Raw genomic sequence first — 20,141 nt, 5'->3', positions numbered from 1 at the left:
CACTATGTAGACCAGGCTACCTTCAAACTGACAGAGATCTACTTGTTCCTGACTCCCAAGTGCTGGGATGAAAAGCGTGTGCCACCACAGCTGGCCTCACAATCTTTCTTGATGTGAGAGATCAGGAACTTTCCCCAAAGTCCCTGCCTTTTCTGCCCTGGCATGTCTCGCCCATCATGTCCACGGAGGCAGAGGACAGGTCTGTTCAGGGACTAAGCACTGCCTGTTTGGATTTTCCTCAGCAGGCGGCATCCCTGGCTCCAGTTGCTTCGTGCCATGGTTTAAGCGGGTTTTTTTCATTAACCAGCCCATCTGTGCCGTTGGGAATGCCTGGCAATTCCAGCTTCTTACTCCCAAGATAACTGTCCAGCAATTATGTACATCACAAGAGCCAGCCACTCAGGGCTGCGACTCCTCGGGTCCTTACCTCTGGATGTCGAATGTGTCTCTGGATGCCGCATAGCGTTCTAGGTGAGTCAGGAGACGTTCACAGGCTTGGCTGATGAGAGGTGTCATCTGACAACAGATAGCAGAGGTGTAATTAGGGCATCATACTTCAATCAGCTGCAGATGATGGACAAGGTTACACGCAGTACTTTCTAGAAAAACAGACTGTACTTCAAAGGTACTTTTCGTGAGGCTAAGATTAAGGAAGTACCCACAATATCTGTAAATACAGTGTCTATAAATACCTATTTAAAGCTTAACCTAGCTTTCTGTGGCAGAAACACAAAAGAAGAAAGGCTCAAAAGTAAATCTGGTGAAATGATTATGAAAGTGATCACTAAGTGTTTAGACAAAACTTCAAATCAGAGCTCGGCTTCCTGACATGTGGTTAGTATTAGCGAGCAAGCAGACCACACTCCGAACGTCCTGGCCCTGAACTGCCCCAACTCTGTGCATGCTTGCTCCAGTGAAGCTTTCAGATCTCCCACCAGAACACAGAACAGTATCATCCAGAGGAGCTCAGGGTCAGCAGTTCCAACTTCTTAATTAACCCAGAAGTTATCTGGATATTTCTGAGAGATGGTTTCTCATTTGTGTTTCAGCTGCTTGAGCCTTCCTTCCAAGATAGGGTAACTCAACCTGCACAAGGCAATTGTTGGCTTCTTAATATTAAAATACTTGATTGGGGACAATTTCTATCACCAAGAGAAAGGTCTAGAGAGCCGCGCTGTGCACACTTATGCAGTGCTGGCTGCCTCTAACATGGTTAGATTGCAGGTTTGGCTGCCCATCATTTTGACTTCCAACAGATCAGATGGGTAGAATTTCTTATGGTCTTTTACCCTCTGCTGTATATTTGAGAGGCCACGCTTGAACTGTCAAGGGGGATCATTTGAACTGACGCACATTCTAGAATAGCATCATAGCTGAGGCAACATGCTATTGTAGGGTCTTCTGCACATTTATGGAAATCATACTTTGAAATGGTGCCTAATGTTTAGTTTTCATTATTATTCTTAAGAAACTTTAAAGCTTTGTTTCAATTTAAAAAAATTGGGGTTTATTTTATTTTATGTGCATGGGTGTTTTGCCTGTGTGTATGTGCACCACATGCCTGCCTGGTCCTGCAGAGGCCAGAAGAGGGCAGCAGATCCCCTGGAACTGGAGTACGGGAGGTTGTAAGCCTTAGGCACAGGTAACTAAGGTTGGGCTTTCTATAAGAGCAATACGCTCTCTTAACTTTAGGCCGCCTCTCCAGCACCTGGCTGTCATTGTTTTGATGCTTGACTATGAAGTGCCTGAAGTCAGGGGAGGTTTCTGTCTGATTTACTTATTTATTTATTTATATTTCTAGAACCTACAACAGAACCTGGCAATGCAGTTCTGTGTTGGATGGATGGATGGACAGATAGATGATTTCCAATGATTATGCAGTATCTGCTTTTTGCTCTTTAAATCTTAAGATATTGGGGAAAACTCACAAAATGTTAATCTGCTTGTCAGATATGTTACTGAATAGAGGAAAAATTCATCTCACTCTCCTGCAGTTTGGACAGTAAGCATCCACTTAGGACGGTATGACCAAGGTGGTGAGCCCTTAGCCAGCTGGGCCTAGCGGAAGCTCAGTGGATGATGGGCCCCGGCCTTTTCCTCATTCTCTCTCTCACTTGAGGTGAGGGGTTTTGCTCTGCCATGTGCTGCTGTCATGGGCCACCACAGAGCCAGTACAAGGGATCTGACTAGTCACACACTGGAGCCTTAAAAACTGTGAGCCGTGTTATAGCGACTTTTCTCTTGAGTTGATGGTTATGAGTGTTTGTTATAGCGATGGGAAGCAGACGTGTGTGTGTTACAACTACCTCTCTGTTTCGAAAGTTTGCACACCTTTCTCTACTCTTACTGCTTCTCTTTAAAAAAAAGTTATCACTGGGCAGTGATGGTGCACACCTTTAATCCCAGCCCTCAGGAGACAGAGGCAGGTGGATCTCTGTAAGTTTGAGGCCAACCTGGTCTACAGAGCTAGTTCTAGGACAGGCTCCAAAGCTACACAGAAAAACCCTGTCTTGAAAAACAACAACAAAAAAAAAGGTTATTCTGCAATAGCAACCCATAGGTAGATCACGGTCCTATTTCAGACACTATCTAGTAAATAGTAAATTAATCACATTCTGTGATCTTCCCATTGCAAGCCAGTAGCAAGGTCAGGTTTACATTGACCGTTGCAGAAGATACACACTACAAACAAATATCAAGGTTCAGGTCAATGAAAGTCACGAGGTCTTTTCCCTTGAATCATAACTGCATTAGCCCTTAGGGTCCGTTCATTAGAAAGGCTTTGTGTTTCTTTTTAATTTTTTCCCCCTGTATTTTAAAAAAGTTTTATCTGTTTGGGTGTTTTACCTGCATATATGTCTACCAAGCATGGGTGTGCACTGCCTGAGGAGGCCAGAAGAGGGCGTCAGATCCCTGGGACTAGAACTACAGACAGTTACGAGCTGCCATGTGGGTGCTGAGAACCAAACCCAGGTCCTCTGGAAAAGCAACTGGTCCACTGCTCCATCTTTCTAGCCCCAGGCTTTGCTTTTCTATTGCCTTTATTTCCATAAAAAGTTGTCTTCAGCAGTTCTGGGAAGAACAACTCCCTAAACTGCCCTAAAACCCTGGGCACGGTGGGACAGTCTGAGCAGATGTTGAGATGGTGGGGGACAGCGTGGCTGTGTTGGATTCCTCCTGTTGACATCACGGCTCCCTGCCAGCTGACCCCGTATGCTCTGTGGGGACAGACTTAGGACGTCAGGGCTTCCTTACCTGCGCTGGGGTGGGAGCCCTGTAGTGGGGAGCTGGCCTGAGAAGCCCGGGGGTTCCCTGTTACTCAGAGTGGGCCAATGGCCACCCCTTTGCTCCATCTAAACTTTGGCAATGGCCTTCCAACTTTTCTTTTACTTCATGGCTGTAACGGCTGGCTCAAGCGTAGACCTGTGAGCCTTACCTGGACGGTTGCTTCAGGTATCTGAGCAAGTTTTCAAAATCTTTTGGCCAGGCTGGATAAACCCAAGTAAATACTCAGCCTGGTCCCACTTTCCCAATAATTGGCGGGAGGAGGCCTTGCCAGAGATTGGTGGAAGCGGGATGCCATTGACCCAGCTGTCTGTCCTTCCGTCTGTCCGTCCAGGAAAGAAATGCACAGAGTGAGTCTGACTTGGTTTTGGTGACTCTGTGTCAACTCTTCATGACTGAATGACTGAGGCATTCTTTTCTAAATTCTCACAAACCTTCCTCTGAATAATCCACCGTATAGGAATGCGTGTAGATGGGTTCCTTAAAAATGTCTCCCAAGAAATCTGACTCTCTCTCTCTCTCTCTCTCTCTCTCTCTCTCTCTCTCTCTCTCTCTCTCTCTCTCTCTTGGTTTTTCAAGACAGGGTTTCTTTGTGAAGCTTTTTTTAAAAAATTGATTTTATTGAGCTATACCTTTTTCTCTGCTCCCCTCCCTGTCTCTCCCCCTCTGTGTAGCTTTGGAGCCTGCCCTGGAACTTACTCTGTAGATCAGGTTGGCCTCAAACTCACAGAGATCCGCCTGCCTCTGCCTCCTGAGTGCTGGGATGAAAGGCATGAGCCACCACTACCCGGCGAAATCTGACTTTCTTAATATTTGGAGAACTCATTGCCACCTGAACTGCATCTCTCTTGTCAGCTTCTCTGGCTACCATTCCCAAGTTATCTTAAGACATTTGTTTATTTACTCAGTACGCATGTGTGGGTGTGCACACGCCACAGTGACCTGCGGCACTCAGAGGACAGCTTGCAGGCTGGCCTTCTCCTTCTACCTTGTGGCTCCCAGAGAAGAAACCAGTCGGCTTGGCAACAAGCGCCTTTACCTGCTAAGCCACTTGTAGCCCCTCCAATTATCCTAGTAAGCTTAGTTTTTCAAGCGAATCTTATTTTAATAAAATATTAAAAATAGAATCCTTTTTAAAAAAATGTATTTCAGAGGAGCATTAAGGAAAAAAAAAACAAAACCACCATCCACAAAAACCTGTCAGAATGAAAGTCTCCCTAGACATCAAGCTTAAATATCCTTATGCTAGTAAGAGAGATACAGTATACAATTTGACTTACACAAACGACTCAGAGGCTAGACACACGCCCTGTGTGTTAGGAGAGCTCTCTTACATGCAATCGAAGTACAGACCTGGGTAATTCAGAGGAGCCACGACCATCACTTCTCTCAAGCAGCCGAGGCCAGCCGCCTACCACCGCTTCTCCCAAGGAGCCACGGCCAGCCACCTACCACCGCTTCTCCCCAGGAGCCACGGCCAGCTGCCCACCATCGCTTCTCCCAAGGAGCCACGGCCAGCCGCCTACCACCACTTCTCCCAAGGAGCCACGGCCAGCTGCCTACCATCGCTTCTCCCACATGCATTTAACTAAAATGCTTTGTTGCTGGCTGATGTGGTTGCAGTTTTCTACTCTACCATGCCTGCTATCAGTCACAACTGAATGGATAATGATGTTTTTATCTGGATTAATGTGGTATGAGATGGGGCATGCCATATGAAAGTGTTTTAAGAAATAACGCAGAGAACATACGACAAGAGAGTGGAGCATGGGCTGTGTGTTGGCCGGCAGCCATCATTTCCGTTTCTCTTCTTGTGCTATGTACCGCTGCTATTGAATGCCTTCTCTCACATGGGCTGCATACAAGCCAAGGCCCGGTGGCTTGGACTTGTGCAAAGAGCCCTGAGGCTCCTTTTCTGAGTTTCCAGACAAGCAGGCGAATGTGGCAGATGTATGGCCACGAGACCAGAAGGAACCCCGTGCTCTTCCACCCACATCTTAAGGCTTTGGCTTTGTTGTCTTTCATCTGTGTAGGACAATGAGTGATTTTTATTTTTGTTTTACCCAACAGTTTCAAGATGCACATATGTTGTGCTTTTAATCGCATAAAATACTGATACCACTTGGTTTTTAAAAATGGATTTCTTCTGGGGTTGCTGTGGACTGAGTATTTGTGTCCTCCTGAAACCCATATGTTGTTGATCTAATTCCCAGTGTAGCTGGATTGGAGACACAGCCTCCCAGGAAAATATTAGCATTAAATGAAATGTTAAGGCCAGGGACCTTGATCCAGGGGTGATGGTGTGTGCCTGTAGTTACAGCATCCAGAAGGCTGAGGTAGAAGAATTAGGACATTAGGACATCTAGGCTAGCCTGCGCCACAATAGTGAATTTGAGGCCAGCCTGAGCCACACAGTGAGACACTGTCTCCAAAAGGGGATCTTGTGAGCACATAGCAAGATGTGTGGCTCCCTGAAAACCACAAAAGAGAAGCCACCCAAAGTCACTATTGCCAGGACCCTGTTCTCCAGTTGCAGCCTGAGAGAAAACACTTATCTATTGTTTAAGCTATCCAGTCTATAGTACTTTGGTATTACAGTCTAAGTTGGCTAAGGCCAGGGTGACAGCCCAACAGTCAAGCCTGGGCTGTCCCTAGAGGACAGAGTCAGAATATGGAACTGGGTGGTTGTTTAGGGAAAAGGCACATTTGCTGAAAGTGAAGTGCCATCCTTAATTTGGGAAGAAAATTCCCCAAAGAAGGAAGTTCTTGCTCAGCTTGGACTTTATTATATAAATTCAGCACCCAGTGTTTGTCAAAGGATTGGACCACCTGTCTCTGAAGAATAGTGTAGACACAAGGCAAGTGGTGAACTCTAATCTTTAGGAGCAGACAGAGAAGGCATCCTTTAGGGAAATAGCCAGGAAGGGGCAAGGCATCCCTTGCTCAGAGGAACATTCTCCAACATCTCTCCAAAATCCCACTCTTGGCATTCTTCTTGAGGGGGAAGAATTTGACTTGGGTAATTCACACTGGCTCCAAGCAGAGAAAACACTCAAAGTCAAAGCCAATGACTATGACTCCATTCCCTGGAACTTTGTAGTTTCTTGCCAAAGGCCTAAACTTGGTGAGTTTATGTCTTCACCTGAGGGATGGGGATAATGGTGCCTCCCTTGATGTGTTATAACTACGATTAGAAACAAAATATGTAAAGGACCTCGCACAGTCAAGAGCTCCAAACATGGCTCCTGTCCTATGGAGGATCCATCTCCAGGCTGGTTTGAACATTGGGAATACTTCCCTCTGAACCTCTGGGCAGCCCTTCCTCATGGATAGCTCCCCACTGGGCCCACATGTTTGGTCTTATTATGTAAATGCTACTTCTGACCCTTGATCTTGCTTTGTTTTTTGTTTTTTTGAGACAGGGTTTTATCATCCTGGAACTCACTCAGTAGATCAGGCTGGCCTTAAATTCACAGAGATCCGCCTGCTTCTGCCTCCCGAGTTGCTGGGATTAAAGATGGGTGTGCTATCACTGCGGCAGGCTTTCATGATTTAACACTTGGTTCCCAGATGGAGGTGCTGTTCTGGGAAGCTTTGGACCCTTTAGGAAGTAGAATCCTGATGGAGGAGGTAGGTCATTGGGTGGGACTCTGATTACTAACTGCAGATGCAGTGTAACCAGCTGTCTCTTGCTTCTGCCTCTGTCTGTTCCATGCCATAATAGACTGTTTCCCTTAAACTGTGAGCCAGGATAAATCCTTCCTTAAGTTGCTGTTGTCTGATGTTTTGTTACAGTAATGCAAAACATAACTAATACACTATAAAATACAGGTTAAGAATTTACTGGGGACCATGGGAAAAAAAGCAGCCATTTTCTAGATTTGGGTCTGTAGAAGGTCATATCATTAAGCCCATCTACTTGAAGTGACATATCCTATCTGTAAAGAAATTTATTGACATCTCTTTGACACGTTGACTTTAGAATTTCATATGATGGAACCTGGTTATTTTTGTATTCAAGAGTTTCATGAACATGGGAATAAGAATGTCAGAACATCTGATTCCCGTTACTTTTTCACCAGGTCCCATATTTCCTTTGCCCCTCAATATATCTACTCTTAGATTACAATTCCACTCTCTACAGAGCTGATACTATGAACACAAGGAAGAAAGGATGAAAGAATGAAAGAAGAAAAGAAAGACCTCAGCACTTAAAAGCCTTTGGAATCTAGAAGTTTGGGGAATGGCATCTCCCTGAGGGTTGGGGGAGGAAGTATTTCCTGTTCAGGGAGTAGTAAAGAAAGTGTCTTGAGTTATATGACATTCTAAAGCTCCACATGTTGATGGTATATCTCTCGGTTAGTCATTTACCCAAGTGTGGAGAAAGACTAAGAAAGACAGAGTAGAGGCTTGTGCCTGATCTCACACCCAGACCCTGGGAACCTGCCCACACCTGGACCCTGGGAACCTGTCCACACCCGGACCCTAGGAGCAACATACCCACACCCGGACCCTGGGAACCTGCCCACACCTGGACCCTGGAAAAAACCCACCCACACCTGGATCCTGGGAACCTGCCCACACCTGGACCCTGGGAACCTGTCTACACCCGGACCCTGGGAACAACATACCCACACCCGGACCCTGGGAACCTGTCCACATCTGGACCCTGGGAGCAACCTGCCCATACCTGGACCCTGGAAAAAACCTACCCACACCTGGACCCTGGGAACCTGCCCACACCTGGACCCTGGGAAAAACCTACCCACACCTGGACCCTGGGAACCTGCCCACATCTGGACCCTGGGAACCTGCCCACACCTGGACCCTGGGAACCTGCCCACACCTGGACCCTGGGAACCTGCCCATACCTGGACGCTGGGAACCTGCCCATACCCGGACTCTGGGAATCTGCCCGCACCCCTTGGCTAGGTAGTATACAAGAGAGACCAGATGTATCATTTACAGTTCTCCTCATCTGCTCCAGAAAGATTGCCTCATATGTCTGGGGACATCTGGCATCTCGAAGGAGAAAAAGCAAAATGGAGTGCTTTCTCCCACCAGGGAGTTCTGACAAGCCACTCCTCCACTTCCAAATGTTTAACAGCTCTGACTCCCCTGGTACAGGGCCGTGGCCTCTGCATGCCTCAACCCACTTTTGCAATTCTTTTTTCTTCCCCTGGTGTCTTTTTTGCACACTGTGTTCCAGCCTGAGCGAATTCCCCTATTCTCTGAGCAAGCCCTGTACTGCTCTGTCCAGATGCCTGTGTGCCTGTCTCATACACTTCTTCCTAATGTTGACTGCAGTGATCCCAGTAGCAAGACTATTCCTGGCACCCCCTCCCCAAAGTAGTTTGTGGTCCTCCAAACAAGACAAGGGTTCCATCACCACCCTCCACCACTTGGTATATCATGCAGTCATTTATGTATCTTGCTGCCCTTCTACACTATGAATCTCTTAAAGATTGACATCAACGAATGTGAGAGGCTAACCTTTCCTCCTGTGTGGTGCCACAGTTTGGATCTGGAACAGTCCCCAAAGGTCTCTGTATTAATGGTTTTGTCCAGGGTGCTATTGGGAAGCGATGAGACTTGGAGAGGTGAGGCCTGATGGGAGCGCTGAGGATTGTTGGGAGTGTGGTTTCGAAGGGAATCTTGTGGCCTCTGCCCCTGGCCTCCAGTGGAAAGGCTGTGACCTGCCTGTTCCCCCCCGTGATGCACCGCTGTCCCCTTCCTGAGCGGAGGCTTCAAAACAGTATGTCCATCAGCTGAAGACTGGAATCCCCGGAACTCTGAGTTAAAGTATTTTTTTTCCTTTGGTACAGGGATCATCTCCTGTATCTGCTGTAGTAACTCACCACTAACTAACCCAGCAGGCCTGAGGGCATCCGTGTTGGAGACATGCAGTTGGGGGGGGGGGGAACATCTGGATGCGTCAGGGTGAGCTGCCCGAGACAGCTTTAAAAAGGAACACCTTGAAGCGTTCTAACTGTTGACTAACAAGTGAAAACTGAATTCTAGCTAACGAAACTTATCATTTCCCTCATCCACGACCCCACTGCTAAAAGCCACCCAGATATGAAAAGCATCCACGACTCATTTTTATGCACCGTGCCCTGCTGATGTGCGCAGCTCGAGCCACCTAGATGAATAGTCAAGTGTCGTCTCCAATAAGTCAGAGACTCCCTTCAAGGGTTGTGGCCAATTAGAACTTACTCCAGGGAGGAGGCGGCTGCTGATGTTGCCAAGCAACAGCCAAGCTGTAAAGCACATTCAGATGCTCCTTACCATTAAACCGGCAGCAAGTTGGGAGTGACATTATGATTCCAGCAAAGAAAGACAAATTATAACCCAGGATGGGGTATCGGTGATGAGGAGTGTGTTTGCTTTTAAATGCAAATGGAAAATGAACATTTTTTAAAAGTAGAATTTAAACAGTATATCATTATTCTGATTTTAATTAGAAGATTAGGTGTCAGTAGGATACAACCGAGTCTCAGGATAATGGTCTCACACTGCTAGATAAATACTCACCCTGGAACATGGACAACTGGTCAGACAGGGACAATGTATTTTGGACTCTGAAGTATTTATTACCACAGCTACTCTGGTTTATAATGACTTTTATTTTTATTCTTCGGAAGGATTAAGAAATAAAAGCAAATATTAAAAGTAAACCGCCGGCAGGGATGCTGCCAAGTAAAAGCTGCTTGCTCCAGCGTTATCGGAAAACTCTCTTCTGCCGTGGAAGCCCCGTACCGACTGCCTGAAGTTTATGCAGGGGAATTTAAGGCCAAGCAAAGCCCAAAGCCACGACGATGACTGTAATTGTGCAGAGACTTTCATGTTGAAATGGTCCCGGCCACGCGTTCACTCATAAGCTCACTGTATCATCGTGAATTTTTAAAAATTGTATCCACTCTTGGGCCATACGTCTTCTCCCAGGCAGGAAAGGCCGGTGGGGAGTAATGAGCACATATGCCCCTGTCTACAAGACCCATACATTATTTCCTGCCTTCCCAACAGGAAACATCTGGATGAAAGTGAAAAATTAGGCGGAGAGCTGCAGCCCTTGGTGCTGTCGAGATGCCAGCCTTCCTTGTGTGTGTCACGTTGTGCAAACCGGCATCCGTGCACTGCTCTCTGAGTGGCTCGTTCACTCTTGGGTGACACCGACGTCCTTAGGGTCTCACTTGTGAAGTTGCCCGGTCCCTGGTCGATGCTTGGTTATCTGGGCGAGGGAGCAAATACCCACCACTGATAGTAGATTCTGAGGACAGAATGTATAAGCTGCCTGATAGGGACCGAACACCATTACTGAGAGATCATGTGCAGAGGTTTGGTCTTCAGGACGGAAGCATTAGGGGTGCTGTGGACTTCTAATAGGTAGGTTACAGGGAGCGTGCATTTGAAGGGCATGGTGGGACCTCTGCTCTGAGTCTAGATGTGACCATTGGCTCTAGCAGGCGCTCGTCACAGCGCGAGGCCAAGCCAGGAGAAATCATTGATTTTGGACTTTGACTTTGCTAAAGAGCGAGCTAACTAGATATTTTACCGTGATAAACTGTCTGCTTGACTATCTCACTGTAGCAATGCAAAGTTGGCTAACGTGATGCCAGGCTGGGTTGTTGTCCTTGAAGCCCTGGAAAATGAGGCCCACTGTGGGAACTGTAAAGGCCTACTCTCCAAGAACACCGTTCTGCTCAACAACACACTATGGCATTAACTCCCAGACTTTTACCTTTTAAAACCATGAGTCCAAAATAAACAAAGCTAAACAGATAACTAAACAACTTTTTTTTTAAGATTTATTTATTTATTATGTATACAGCATTCTGTCTGCATGGATGTCTGCACACCAGAAGAGGGCACCAGATCTCATTACAGATGGTTGTGAGCCACCATGTGGTTGCTGGGAATTGAACTCAGGACCTATTGGAAGAGCAGCCAGTGCTCTTAACCTCTGAGCCATCTCTCCAGCCCCAACTAAACAACTTTTTAACGTGTTAAAGCATGTGGTGAATCTATCAGTTGGTAGTATTTCATCGAGCTATTCAACCACCGAGGCCGTTTCCTCCTCAGTGCTTTCAGATCTCTTTCCGTGGTAGAGGAATTGATCGGCTTCCACCACGGGGAAAGCACACCTGAGACAAGCAATTTATACAGAGACCCGGTTTCTCTCGGCTCACAATTCTGGAGGGTTCAGTCCATGACCAGCCAGGCCTGGGGTGTGACAGCAGATTTTGACCAGGGTTTGGGTCAGAGCAAAACCTCTGCTGGCACAGCCACAAAGCAAGAGAACGGATCTGAGATGTTTGGGACGCCACAGTCCCCTTCCAGGGAGGCCCTGCCTGCCGGCTCCCAGTAGAGCCATGTTAGGGCAGGCCTTTGGACCCCAGCCGTAGAAGGGAGCCCAACTCATCATCACATCAATGCAAGGACATTCACAGACTCCTGTAAGATTGCGTGAGTCAGCGGGAGAGTAGCAGGTGACCTTCGGGTACCCAACAGGAGAGGGCATTGAGGAGGAGGCTGTGAAAGTCCTCCAAGCTGGAAGAGTTTGGAGAGAAACACAGATGTGCAGGTTCCACTCTATCTTCCCTCTTTCTGAATAGTTATGACATTTAAGAATGAAAAAAAAAAGCACTAACCTGCCCTGAGGGCATCCTGTTATTTATGTGTTTCCGTTGGAGAAGTATGGATTTGGTTTCAATTTTGTTTCCTGAAATTAAACCCGTTTACTTCCTGGTTCACAGTAAAATTGCACGCGACTCCAGGAGAACTCACAGCCGTTGGTAAGGAGTCTAGTGAAAAGCTGTCGAGGCCTAAATGAATCTCCCAGCTGCCCTTTGAAAAGCGCAAACATTTTTGGAGGATGGGTGGGGAACCTGGCAAGTTAACCAGGCAAGATTTTCTCTCACGACAACGAAAATCAGTTATGTTCTAAGCAACACTCGGTAATCCATCCTATAAATCCTAATCACTAGTCTGTCCCCGCGCTATGAGGCCGCTGGTCCCGTCTTCCTGAAGCGGGAGCCATCAATCATATTTGCTCTGGCTTTACCTCTCTGTATCATCCCCACTAAGACTAAAGCCAAAAGCAATTTATTTTGAAATGAAAATGTGACCTCACTTGACTCTCAGCTTTTCCAAACAAACAAACAAACAAAAGCCACACAAACACCCATGCGCACACACACACACACGCATGTGTATGCATGTGTATGCACACAGGCGTGTGTGTCCAGTGATTCTGAGCACTATTGAGGCAGCCTGACCGAAGAGGTGAAGCCGGTGGGTGGTTACAGTCTAAGCAGGCTTCCAGAAACCAGCAGGGAGCGAGGAAAGGAGGTGCGTGGCATGCCGGTGCAGGTGGGGAAGAACATAGCTGCCAAGGTGCCAAAGGAAAAGTCTCACACTTCCAAGGAAAAGCAGACTATTTATTTATTCATTTAGAATAAACCCTGGGAGTGGGATAATAAACCCTGGAGTTTGGTGACTAAAATCCCCAAAGCTTTCATTCAGGAAGGACGAGAAACACTGAGGTTTCGTCGCTCTCTCCAGGTATTCGTGTGCCTGGGCTCAGCATCCCGGCGCTGTCTCGTTTTCTGTGGTCTTTATGACTCCTTTTTCTACCTTCATGTGTACAGCTTGTGAGTTCGTGAGGAGAAAGCCAGCAATCTGCAACATCCTCTTGCTTAGCCTTTGCTTTTCCAATTCTGTGTATGTGTCTGTGTGTGGCTATGTGTGTGAGTGTGGCTGCCCAAAGAGGCCAGCAGCATCAGATTCCTTGGAGCTGAAGTTTAGGGGGCTGTAAGCCACCTGATGTGGGTGCTGGAACCAAACGTGAGTCCTCCATGACAGCAATGTGGACTCTTAACCATGGAGCCGTCTCTCCAGTCCCTTAATTTTTTTCTTGATAAAGTGACTTCCCTTTGATTTTTTTCCTTGTCACACAGCATTCATTGAAGCAGACAGGAAGTTTCTTAGGTCTTTGGTTTCTCATTCATCCTCTGAGCTACTGTTACCGAGTACCTATTATACACACACCTTATGTGTGCAGTTCAAAGTTCAAAAGAAGTTGTACTGGGAAAAAGGAAAAGCTTTGTCCCCTGAAACATCCATGCAGCAGGATGAGACACACGGCAGATGCGGTAAACACATGAACGGAATGGATCCTTAGAGTCCCAGAGAGAAATGAGACAGAGAAGGCGGGGGGCCTGGGAAAGCAGTAGACGGGGGGAGAGTGAAGTGGGGGGCACCAAACAGAGCACTGGCACCCTGGGCTGCCCCATTCCGGCTATAGCAGAATCACAGAGGACCCACAGGTTCTCAGGCACCTTAGATACTTTGATTCCACAGTAGCCAAGAAGAATTAGTTTTTGTTTGTTTGTTTTGTTTTTTTGAGACAGGTCTCATTATGTAGCTTAGGCTGACTTCAACTTTGTAATCCTCCTGCCTCCACCACATGAATGCTGGGATTATAGGCAACAAATTGTAATCTGCCCTGAGACCCATAGTGAGAACCAATGAACTAGAGGAGAAAGGCCAAGGAAGCATCTAGAAACCATCAGGGTCACATCTGCCAGGGAAGGAGGTAGTCAGGACACAGTTCTTGGGCAGCCTGTCCTGTCTGTTATTTCCCAGGCCCTCTTCCACAAGCAGTTGAGGATGGATGCTGGAGACTCTGGGAGGAAAAGCAAGCACCAGCTTTGATAGGGGAGGGAGGACCATTGGGTTGAGAAAGGGGACTGCCGAGACTTCAGATTTTGTGAATTTGTCTGAAAGATGACCTTGGCCTGGCTGTCCCCCCAGAGCTCTCCCTGGCCACTCACGGCCAGCGCTTCCAACCCTAAGATGTGATTCAGCCCTGGGCAGTGCTTCACCATTCAGAAAACAGCCTCTCCCAACAGGTAGTTTGAAGTTCACCATCTCAGACGTGGCCATATTGTGGATGGGAATTTGCATTTTAACAGGCTCCCCAATCAATTATACAGGAAAGTATGAGAAACACTGTTCTACGTTTCTCCTGAGTGCCTCAAGCAGCGTCCCGGGACAGAGCCAGGCATGCAGTTTGAACCGTTGATTGATGGTACCTGAGCATGTGGGACAACAGGGAAGTGGAGGATGCTTTACTTTCTGTATAATGGATAGACTGGGGGCCCTGGTGGGCGAGGCACTTTGATGTACCACCTGGGCAAGGCTTGCACCTGGTCCGGCTCTTTGCTTGCCTTTGGAGAGAAGCCTGTTCCTTAAGAGAAAGAATGTGTGCTTCCTGTCTCTTACCTCATTCAACTTTTCAGGACTGAACGCAGACATCAGGGCACCTCTGACTTCCTCCCATCTTTTGTCACGTAACATCAGGACGCTGTCTGCTACCGGCTTGGGTTCCAGACCCGAGGCCTGATGGAAAGTGACAAGCAGAGGGTTAGCACCCAGGGAGCCAAAGCCACCTTCGTGGCTATGCTAGTTAGCTTTAACTGTCAATCAAGTCATCTGAGAAGGGGAGCTCAACTGAAGAACTGGACAGATCTGATTGGCTTGTGAGCCTGTCTGTGGAGGTTACTTTGTTTGTTAATTGATGGAGGAGGGCCCAGCCCACTGTGGGCAGCACTACTCCCTAGGCAGCTGGTCCTGTGCTTTATAAAAAGCGCGAGCCAAGGAGTGAGCCAGCAACCAGCATTTGTCCATGGTTTCTGCTTCAAGACTATGAGTTCCTGCCCTGGCTGTGATCACAGATGGACTGCGATCTCTCTGGAAATACAACCCAAACCGACCCTTCTGCCCCAAATCAGAGTTTTTCATCACAGAGACAGAAGGAAACCAGGATGGTGGCAATTGAAGGACATGATAAACACCCTGTTAAACTCTGCCAATAATCCAGACCTCGATTTCACGTGCAAGGACACAGAAAAGCATTGCAGTATTTGTGGACGAGGATCTAGGACTCACAGCTGGGGCCAGCAGGCGACAGATGGACAGATCTGCTAGCCTTCTCACAGAGTAGACAGTATCAAAATAACACAGTGCCTCTGTGTGCCCTGAGGGCCCTTGTGAGGCCCTCTGACGATGACCAAAGCGGGTTTCCTATGGTTGAAGGTCACATCTGGTTTTTGTGGCACGAGATTTGGGTTGTCTGAATTGACTGAGTTTAGCTCAGAGATGACAGAATTATGTATCCATGTCCTTAGGATGCTGGGGGTGACAGAAAGGACTGCTGAACAAGTGTCCTTCAGAGGCACCCAGGAGAGAGGCTTCCAAGAGCTCATCTCCTGGGATGCTTCTATGCTCTGGCATTCATTGGGCTTTGCTTTTCTTTTTTTAACTTTAATTTGGAAAATTCCACTTATGAGTACTGTATTTACATCATCGCCCTCCTTCTCCTCCCATTCCCTCCCGGCTGACTCCTTCGCAAATTTATAATCTCTTGCTTGTCAATTATAAATACACACATGTATAAGTTTATAAGAACAATCTGCTGAGTTCGTTTATTATTGCTCAGATGCGTTTAGAGCTGACCGTTTGGGATCGGATAACCTGCTGGGCATCTCGTCCTTGGAGAAGACTGCTTCTCCCTCTCTCTGCAACTATTGACTGCCTGCAGCTCTTCATATAGGATAGAATCTCGTGAGATCTCCCCGCATATGCTGGTGTGTCAACTGGTGTCGTTGTTTAGCCTTTGTTATTTTCCTGTTTTTCTTTTATTGGGAAGATATTCCTTGCATACAATGCCTTCTGATTATGGTTTCTGCTCCCATTACTCCTCCCAAGGTCTTGCCACTTTCAGAGCCTGTGCAGGTAACAACATTATTGAGAATCCCTGGACTCAGCTTCCCTGCCATGTGGAAGAGGCTATCTCAAAGAGGGTCCCCTAGTTCTTATGGTCTTTCTATCCCAGCTTCTTTGATGTCTCCCAAGCCTTAGGTGCATACATTTGTGTTATAGACGTGTCAACTGGGGCTGGTACCCCATGGTCAGTTGTTCTCTGGGTTTTGACCGGTTGTGGCTTTCTGCAGTGGTCTCTGTTGACTACAAAAGGAAACCTACTTCATGAAGGCTGAGGTATACATTTATCAAGCAAAGGATGAGATCTCCATTTCTATGTATGTCAGCTTGGGCAGGAAAGACTTGGCTTTAGCCCTTGTATTGGTTTGCTTTCTGTTGATATGACAAAGACCATGATCCAAAGCAGCTTGGGGAGGAAAGGGCAGGAAGTTGGAAGCAGAAACTGAAATAGAGACCCTGGAGGAACATTACTTACTGACTTGCTCCTAATAGTTTCCTCACTTTGCTTTCTGATACAACCCAGGGCAACCCGCCTAGGAATGGCTCTGCCCACAGTGGGCTGGACACTGCCAAGTCACTCATTCACCATAGCTTTTTAAAAAATGCCCCACAGTCTTACCTATAGGCAAATCTGATGGGAGCATTTTATGGTTGAGGTTCCCCCCTCCCTGGATGATTCTAGCTTGTGTAAAATTGACAAAGAACTAACGGGCACGGCCCTCATGAGGCTGATAGTCAGTGGAGAAGCAGAGAGCGATGAATATCATCACAGTTTATGAGAAAATGAGTTTCTCAAGGGGAAGACTGGGTGTGGGGGCATGTAATGGATCTACTTGGTCAGGACGCCCGAGGATAAGCTGTTTTGAAACCGAGCCAGGAAACATACGAAAGCTTCCCTCCCTGGCCACCTTCTCCTTCCCCTCCTCCCTCAATCCATTCACTTCCACCCTATGGCAGCTGTGGTTACAAACGATGCCCTCACTGTTTGTCAGTGTGGCCCCCAGCTCTGAGGATGCAGGGGGATTCCAGGACCGAGGACTCGGCAGGACCATGTGTGCCACGGGGCTCCGCTATTTCCTTTCACGGTTTTAATTATAGCTGAAGCCCGAAGCCAGCCGTCATAATTCAAACGCCTTGTAAAAACTCCTATTTAGAGGGAAATTATAATTTTCTGATAAAATATGAACACTCAAAATAAGCCGTAAAACATAACTGCAAAGTATCTAGAGGATTTAATTATATATTAGAACCAAGTTGCTGGGATATTTTTCTGCAGAGGAACACCTCTCTATATTTAGAATGAGATTCTTTAGGAGTGCTGTGGCCACTAAATTATGGTTTTATGGAATTTTTGGAACATAATCTGTTTATTTAGGTTCCAGAGTCAAAGGAGGAAATCATACATTATGGATATTTATAGAGTGGTAAAGCCCCAGCCTGTGCCACACTGCTAAGACTTTTTAACTTGGAAAAAAGTGAGACACAGGTTTATATGGTTCTGCTAAAACAAACTCAGTTGTTGAGTCAGGGTCAAGACTGACTGGGTTTGATCCATCCTTAAGACTTAAGAAATGGGATGCTGGGGAGCTAGCAAAATGCTCGCTGTACATTGAGGCCCTGAGTTGAACCATCAGAACCCACATTTAAAAACTTGGATGTGGTCGTGCACATGTAATCTTAGCACTGGGGATGTGGAAATGGGCGGATCTCTGAGGCTTGCTGGCCATCCAGCCCAGCCTACTCTGCAGGCAAGCTCTAGGACAATAAGAGATCCTGTCTCCAAACCAACAAAAGCCAAGGTGGATGGCACCTGAGAAATGACACCTGTGTTTGACCTCTGGCCTCCACACACACACTCCTGTGCACCTGTGTATAGACAACTAAGAATTGGGCTCCTGCTATCCTTTTTTTTATATTTAAAGGGAAACTACCTCACTCTCCATGCAGTATGTCTTTAGACTCTCCGCTCACCCCCTTAGCCTCCTATAGTAGACTAGAAAGATCTACTGGAGTCCTCCCCGGCTTTGTTTTTAGGGTTCTTTGTCAAAGTCAGGGGTAACCCTTGCAGGGGTATTTCATGTGTAAACATGTATTAGAACAAAAAGAACAGCAAGGTGGTCGCTTCATATGATGGCAAGAAGGAATTAATGTCAAGTGTATATTAGCTACTTTTCTCATGGCTCTGACCAAATACCTCACCAGAGGCAACTTGAGAGGAGGGGTTTGTTTGGGCTTATGGTTCTTCATGGTGGAGGAGGCCTGCAGCAGGTGGCTCTGTGGTAGTGGGGGGAGTGTGTGGCAGCCCCTTGTCCACATCTTAGTAGATCAGGAAGCAGAGAGGGGATAGAAAGTAGGTCATGTACCCCAGCAACCCACTTCTTCCAGTGAGGCCCTTTGTCCTGCAGCTTCCCCCACCTCCCACAGTCGCGCCCACTGAGGCTGGGTGTTCAGATGCATCAGTCCAAGGAAGAGGTTGCACAGCCAAGCCTTTAGCCTCTGGCCGCTGTAGGCTTGTGGCCATCTAATGCAATATGTGCTCAGCCTAGCTTCCAAGGCTCCCCCAGCTTCACTGTTCTAACTGTTCGAAAGTCCAAAGTTTCTTCTGAGACTTAAGTTTGTGAGACATTGTAAAACAAACAACAATCGGCACGCTTCCGGCACCCAGAATAAACATTCCCGTCTGCAGAATGGAGGGACGGGAGCGCAACAACAAAAGATTGGTTCTAAGCAAAACGCAAACCTAGCAAGACAAACACTAAACACCACAGCTCTGTGTCTACATCAGGGACTTTTGATGGCATCACCAGTGCTCCAAAGGACGTGAGAAGTCCTTCCTCTTGTTCTGTTGTCTGTAATACACGTGGTCTCCTCCTAGGGCCAGTTCCTCCCAGTGCTTGACGTTTTCCTCGGTGAACATCCCAAATTTCTGTTATCTCCGACAAACATCCTGGGGTCTCCACTACAACTCAGGCTCCAACTTCGTAGCTTCATTCACCGTCTTCTCAAGAGCTTCTTGTGAGGAATCTAACTCTGCTACATGTTCTCTGGCTTTTGCTATTTTCTAGAACCTTGGTTCAAGCTTCTATGACCCTGTCACACTTGGCTTCCACATGCCTAAAAGACCAGTACAGTGTTGACAAGGCATCCAGTTCTTCTATTGGATGGAGATGTAGCCTAGCCCACTTGAGCGACAGGTGCACCAGGCTCTGTGTGCCTTCGTGACTAGACCTGGGAAAAGCTTCCCTAGGTGGCCGTGCCAAAACAAAATGCCCTGTAGGTTCTCTTGGCTCAAGCACTTTCTTTTCAAATGAAAGACTTTCAAATAAGTTTGCATTGCTACACTCTGAAGCGATCGGTAGATAGGATCTTGCTTTCATGTCCCTTTCCTATTGTCCCAGTGAAAACCACGTGGTTTCTCCTCAGTTCTGCTAATCTCTTTTATAATTCAAGCCATTTCATCCAAACCCTCCCTACCTACCCTGTCTACAACGTTGACTGAATTTGTGTTTCTATCCTTACCAAACTACACCTTTTCACATCCATCTGCTTTCTCACACTATAAACTTGTCTATAAGTTGCGATCAGTAACCATGCCACAGCCTGGATGCTACGCTATGTTGAAAATTCCTCCACCAAATAGCTTACTGTATTACTTTTGAATTCTGCTTCATTTGTTTTCAGGACATAGACGTAATGTGGTCATATTCTTTGCTAAAACACAACATCTTGTTCTCCCTAGAAACTCCGTAAACCTGACAGCACTGTCTCTGTTTCTGTTGGCATGCTGATCTTCTTAACTTTTAACAGAATGACCCATTATATTCTACTTACTATGTTCTAGGGCTTTCCTAGTGCATCACTCCAAACTCTTCCAAATCCTTTCCACAGACCTGTTCTAAAGGCCTATGAACCACATGGTCATGCAGTCATAGCCACAGCTCACTTCTCAGAATTGTTAGCTTTTCATCTTGTGGTTGTGACCATATACCCAACAGGAACCAACTGTGACCATATGCCCAATAAGAAGTAACTGTGACCATATACCTGTCAAGAAGTGACTGTGCCCATAT

The 20,141-nt window shown here is 46.9% G+C and overlaps 1 protein-coding gene across 3 annotated transcripts in view; it reads right to left on the bottom strand.

Moving 5' to 3' along the window:
* The window catches only part of Tbxas1 (thromboxane A synthase 1), a 164,925-nt gene that overhangs the window by 61,672 nt on the left and 83,112 nt on the right, over positions 1–20,141 (bottom strand). For 2 of the 3 annotated variants that reach the window (XM_075953765.1, XM_075953767.1), the window contains exons 5-6: positions 14,572–14,688; positions 428–516 (exon numbers count right to left, since the gene is read on the bottom strand). In XM_075953765.1, coding sequence (XP_075809880.1) covers positions 428–516; positions 14,572–14,688 — 206 coding nt within the window. The remainder of the gene's footprint in view (positions 1–427; positions 517–14,571; positions 14,689–20,141) is intronic. The other variant, XM_075953768.1, reaches the window with a different exon arrangement.

Source organism: Microtus pennsylvanicus, chromosome 19 (assembly GCF_037038515.1).
Source record: "Microtus pennsylvanicus isolate mMicPen1 chromosome 19, mMicPen1.hap1, whole genome shotgun sequence".
Lineage (NCBI taxonomy): Eukaryota > Metazoa > Chordata > Mammalia > Rodentia > Cricetidae > Microtus > Microtus pennsylvanicus.
The sequence above is the reverse complement of the archived record's forward strand: the minus strand, read 5'-3'. Positions and strand labels throughout refer to the sequence as shown.